General features: G+C 51.7%; 1 protein-coding gene across 4 annotated transcripts in view; it reads right to left on the minus strand.

Annotated features, from left to right (window-relative positions):
• The window catches only part of ACOT7 (acyl-CoA thioesterase 7), a 100,969-nt gene that overhangs the window by 31,236 nt on the left and 63,733 nt on the right, over positions 1-6,000 (minus strand). For all 4 annotated transcript variants that reach the window (XM_040263287.1, XM_040263286.1, XM_040263288.1 and 1 more), the window contains exon 6: positions 2,256-2,342. In XM_040263287.1, coding sequence (XP_040119221.1) covers positions 2,256-2,342 — 87 coding nt within the window. The remainder of the gene's footprint in view (positions 1-2,255; positions 2,343-6,000) is intronic.

Below are 6,000 nucleotides of genomic sequence, written 5' to 3' on the forward strand. Positions count from 1 at the left end.
TTACTCAAAAAAAGTGAAATTAGCAGCCATCTCACTTTGCTGTTTTCTCCTGTGACTGGCATCCACCGAATGACATATAGTTTACGGAAGACTTCCATTTAAATGACTTAGACTCCATCCTTGGTGATGGCATTCTCTCCACAGAAAATACAGTAAGATCACTGTGCTCAGTGTTTTCTGGATGATGATTATTTTGTTCCTTCACTCCTGGTTAGTTACAAGGCATCAGAAGAGAAGATTAGGTTTGGTAAAATTATGAGGCATCATTTGTAAATCGTGAGCACAAAATCCCTACTAAAATAGGCACTAAATATTATAAAGCCATTGTAAACACTTCTTTAACATGTATTTTTAAAAATGATTGTTTTAAATGCAGCCACACAGGCTCCATCAATGAGAACAAAATGCCATATATTTCTAGAAGATTCCAAAAATTCCCTTGCTGCCTGCATTTCATGAATGCCTCAAGCATGTGAGGAAAGATCGGACTGAAGATTATAAACTTATTGCCAAGGAGACAGTGATGGTAGAAATACCATATTCAGGAAACTTCCAAAAGCTTACTGAACGAAAATAAGCAAAAATTCTGGACAAAATAAGCAAAAATTCTAGCACAGTGTTCAGGCAGAACAGAGCTCTATAAGGCTTCCCTGATGGTTCAGTGGTAAAGAATCTGCCTACAATGCAGAAGCCTAAAGAGATGTGGGTTCGATCCTTGGGTTGGGACGATCCCCTGGAGAAGGGAATGGCTACCCACTCCAGTATTCTTGCCAGGAGAATCCCATGGACAGAGGAGCCTGGCGGGCTATAGTCCGTGGGGTTGCAAAAGAGCTGCACGCGACGGAGCACACTATATACTACGAGTCTCAAAGAGTTCTCAGCAGTTCCAGAAGTCTCGCCGTTGGATACGGGGCTAGTGAAGAACAGAAAAGTTGCTGAGGCCACAGCGGCTCTCTAAGTAGAAAGACACCCCGACTGTCACAACACTCATGCGCCTAGAACGTACCCTTTGCTTGAAGTACAGCTTCCCTTAGGTAGGACTAAGTTCATCAGATCTAAGGGCACTGTGGCCAGCACTTAGTTCAAAGAGGAAAATTATCATGAAATTGGAAAAAGAAATACCCCAAAAGAGGACTAGTTAAAAAAAAAGAAACAAACTTGAAAAACACACCTCAAATCAGGGCCCATTCCCTGATTCCAACAGGCCCAGGGCCTATCACCCCAAGCTTTCCAACCCGAGCCTGACCTGTGTCTCTTGTTTCCGGAACAAGCTTCTGCAAAGCATCTCTCTGACTCTATGTGAAACCCCAGAGCCTACACAAAGAGTTAAGACTGAGCCCTGCTCCGGAGGCATCCCCTGGTAGAAGTATCAATGTAGTCCTGCACGGAGTGGCACTATTGGAATGGGGTTTTGAAGGATGAATAGGAGTTTTCACAGTGGAGAAGAAAGGAAAGTTTGGCATTCAAGGCAATTGGAAATGAACAGTGCAAATGGATAGCATGTGCAAGTGCCCATCACACCTGGGGGATGAGGAATTACTTGTATGCCAAAAGGAGTAGCGCCCAGACTCCCAGCATCCACACAACTTCTGCCAACTGCCATACTGCTTCCCAACTTTTCCCCTTATGTTTTTTCTTCACATCAACCTTTTTTTTTTAAGTTTACTTTAATGTCATCTGAGATAATTATCTCCATTAAACTCTGGATTATGACGTACCATTTATATTTTCCTTAAATCACAGAGAGGATAATCACACATCGTTAAAGTAGAAAGCATCCCTCTGTGAGGCTGGAGCTAAGTCCTCTTTTGTGCCAGCTGTGATCCCCAAGCTGGAAGCTCCAAGGCCTGTGCTGTCTGAGGTGGAGTCTGATTAATGGAAGAAACACAGGCAAACACCAGAGGCAAGACCCTTCCCTCTCGGTGGGTCACACTGTCTCTCTCTGGTGACCTCACCGTTCCCCCAAAGGGCCTGCCCTGACCCACAGGCAGCCATCAGACCTCTCGTGGCCAGAAGCTCCCAGGGTTGCATGTGACCCTCCGTTAGGACAGTTACCCGTCTGACTTTCATTTACCAGTTTGAAAAACAGGCGTTGACAGTATTTTGGTAATTTATTATGCAACTTCTTAAAAGTTGAAAATCATACTTCATTAAACACAAGAGCCTAAACTGGGTCAGATGGCAGCATGGCCTCCTGGGGGGATTAACAAGGAACCAGTGAGTGGGAAGGGCCAGCGAGGGTCATTTGTCCTTACCTCCGTGCACGAAGCCGTGCAGGGTGCAGTCGGAAGGCCCCACCAGGTGGATCAAGCTGGACTGGCTGTAGCTGACCGTGTTCGGCTCTGGAACCATGAAGGAGAGAGATTAAGTCAGGAGACTGATCGGTTTCCACAGCTGAAGGGTCCTGCAGTGCGACACTGTCCTGATGTCCACACAGACATTGCCACCACCCTGGGTGGGGTTTCTCTAAGGACACTGGTTTCAAAACGCTCCAGTCCGTGGGGGGAAGGCTTGAGGATTAATTAGCCACTTGGATAGTGGGTTGTGACATCATTTCCTTGGGGACACCAGTGTCCCCAGTGAGGCCTTGCCCTGCCCCACAGGCAGCCACTGACCACCTCTGGGCTATAAGCCCCCAGGATGGGTGTGGCCATCTGTTAGGACACAGTCACCAATCCGACTTTCAGGCCCCATTCTGTAAACATTTTAGCAATTTATTACACAGCCTCTAGAAAGTTGCGACTTCGTCAAACACAATAATAGGTAAGGACTCCGGACCAGACAGAGACACCAAAGGTGTGGGACCCCAGACCCCACCTTGGACTCCAGCTGGCCCTCGGTGCCAACCTGGCCCAAGAGACGCAGCACCGGAAGGGGTGCTGGCTTTTCCTCCTGCGTTCCCCGTGCATCTTCCCAGAGCACCAAGCCACCACCCCTCACCCATGTGGCATGGCTGTTGTTGAAAATCTCTAAGAGGCTACACTTAAAAAAAAAAAAAAAAAAAGGATGAAATAAAGCCCCATCTCCAGAAAGTGACACCATCCCTCAAAACACTGACTCTTCTGACAGGTGTGAGTAATTCAACAAAGGGGCTTCTAGGCACACCCCTTGCCGTGACTGCTTCCGCCTTCCCAGACCCTTCTGGGAAGGATGGCTGACGCCCATCTGTTTCCTGCTCAGACAGCTGGTGCTCAGAGAGGGTGGCCCCTTCCTGCCCCAGCAAGAGGGAGTTGCCAAGGAAGCCAGCCTGCTGGGCCCCTGAATGCCTGAGACACCCTGCAGTTGAAGAAAGGTCCTTCCCGTGTTTGGACGTAGACAGAAAAGCCTCTGCAGGAAGTAACAGTGCTCAGGACCCAGGTCAGGTCACCCAGCATCAACAGTTGCCTCTGAGACTCTGCCTGGTGCTCCTCCACGTGGGATCCCAGGAGGTGTGGTTGTCTGCGGGGGTCTTGAAGCAGGAAGATCTGCGTTCCTGTGAGGTGGGGTTTTGAGGACTGACTTCCCAAACTCAAGATATTTGCTATTTGTTCTCAAGCCTCCCAGCTTAGAGAGATTTAGACTCAAGTTTCAAGCTCATATGTGAAGTGCCATCTGCTCCAAGAGGGCCCTGCGGGAGGGACTCGACCATGTTGATGTGCTCTTGGCTGGGAGGGCCCTGGGCTGCGGTGGAGGCCATGAAGCGGCTCCAGCTCGGGAGGTGGGGAGGGCACGGGGCTCTCACTGTTATCCGCGGTCAGCTTCTGTCTCTGGGGGTTCTGGTGACTGGCCTGCTTCCCCTGCCTGCTTTCTGGGCTCCCTGTGTGACCAGCAGAGGCCGGAGCCAGCTGCCATGGGAGGTCCTGGCGCCAGCCTCGGGTGGACCCTCCACCTGGGACGTGTCTGAAGCTACAGCCTGTCGCAGTGTCTGAGCTGCTGGAGAATGCCCTGCCGAGAGGCCAGCTCTGAGGACTCTATCCTCCAGCCCACCCACCTGGATGTGGACCCCTTGGGAGCAACAGCACAAGGACGCCGTCTAAAACCAGACAACAGACGGCACGCATAGCTCCATGGCTCAGGGAGGGTACTCCAGGGCCCCCAGCGTCCCTGGGGACTGTGGTCAGCACAGACGACCCCCGGGAGGAGATGCTTCCTCTCCCAGCTGCCTCCCAGGCCTGGGGTCGTCCAGAACAGTCCAGATCATCAGGGAACCAAACTGGGTCTCAAGGAATCATCGCTGGACACACTACACTGGATGAGAAGAGAGGCCCTGAGAAGGCATCCAGGATGCTGCCCTGCCCCATTCCTAATTTCATTCCAAGTGGAGAAGAGCACCCAAAACCCTCTTTCTGCTCAGGAGATCATGGCCCCAGCTGGTCAGGTGCACCCATGGCCACGCCTACTGTGCCCTGGGGTGACTGGGTGGAGGGGCACAGCCTGAGGGCCACAGAGGATACCAGCTAAGTCCCTCTGCCACCACAGCCATCAGAGAAACACTCCAGGGCAGCACTAGCAGCCCACGACACCCCCAGTCTTCAAGGACTGTCTCCCTTGGGCCTCTCTCTGCAAAGAACAAAAAGGCACCGAGAACCACGCAGTACCCTGTGGTGCTTTCTTCGCTTTGTGTGCTGCTCATAAAAAACATCAAAGCAGCTATTTTACAGCATGAATGGAAATGAAAAGCCTCAAATTTGGCCCGCTCTCAAAACTGCTCTGACCGGTTAAGAGGTCTGCGGGTGGACAATGACAAAAGATTTTTTTTTAAATTTCAAACAATGGAAATAGTACACAAAAATCTTTGTCATGTCAACTGTCTACTTACTCAAATGACAAGCCATTTGAAATAACTATAACCACCGAGTCAAAGAGATGCTCCCTCCTCCCGTGTCCGGTAGTAATGTTTAAAATATCAATTAAGCCCTGTCTACTAATTCAGTGTTCTTGGGACCCGCAACACCAAACTTCTGACAGGAAAGAAAAATGCACACACACCCTCAAGTGCTCCTTCCCTGGGCCATGAGCTGTAACTCTGGGGGCTCAGGGGGCTCCAGAGGCTGGGACTGTGCCAAGGGGGTCCACAGTCACCTCCTGTCCCTGTTCATCCTCAGTGGCCCTTCCCCTGTTCTTTACGCCCTGTCTCTTAGGGGAACCAGAGAGAAATGTGAGATGGGTCTTTTCAAAGCTCGAGGGCGAGGCACAGTCATACAGGGGTCATCCGTGATTGTGACCAGTGCTGCCCTAACAAACAGACGTGGGGCTGGACAGGATGGTGGTCGCTGTCCTTGAGGGTGGCGTGCACACATGGGGCCAGGAGGGAGAACCCGGCAGGCCTGTCTCCTTTCCTGCTTCCCACCTGGACCACACTTCTCAGCCCCCACAGGAGAGTGAGCAGAAGTGTCCTGACCCAGGGCCAACCCACCGAGCCCCTGACAGAGAGCCTCCCTGCTCCTTCCCTTCTCGAGGTGCCAGGAGCTACGTGACACAGAAGCAGAGCTATGAGGCCAAGGTCCCCAGCTCCTAGAGGAGATCCCCCAGATTAGGACTTCACAGGGAATAAACCTCTAGTGTTAGGAACTAGGATTTTAGAGTGTAAGCAGCTACCATGGCCTTGACCAATGTGCCTCATCTTTGAACCTGCAATTTCAGAATGCTGTCTGGAAACTGAGTGGTCCCCAGGGCAGCCAGAGATAAGTACAGACCCCCACCTCCTTCAGGCCCACAGCAGGAACCTGAGGTGCAGACAGGCTAAGTCCCCACGGAGCAGAGCTGGGGTCCAAGCCCAGAGGTTCCTTCTTCTGCTCCCTCTTCCTCCCCAGGTCAAGTGCTGCTGGGAGCTGGGGTGACAGGGCCTGGCCAGACCCCAGGGAGAAGGCTCTCCCATCCAGGGCCAGCCCCCAGCAGGCAAGCACCAAGCACTCTTGTGGGTGGCTCAGAGTAGATTGGCCAGCAGGGGTGGTCAGGTACTGGCTGAGCTCAGGGAGGCAGGGTCCAGGCCCAGCCCAAGAATGAGGGGATGGTCTGACT

This window comes from Oryx dammah, unplaced genomic scaffold (assembly GCF_014754425.2).
Source record: "Oryx dammah isolate SB20612 unplaced genomic scaffold, SCBI_Odam_1.1 HiC_scaffold_21, whole genome shotgun sequence".
NCBI classification, from domain to species: Eukaryota; Metazoa; Chordata; class Mammalia; order Artiodactyla; family Bovidae; genus Oryx; species Oryx dammah.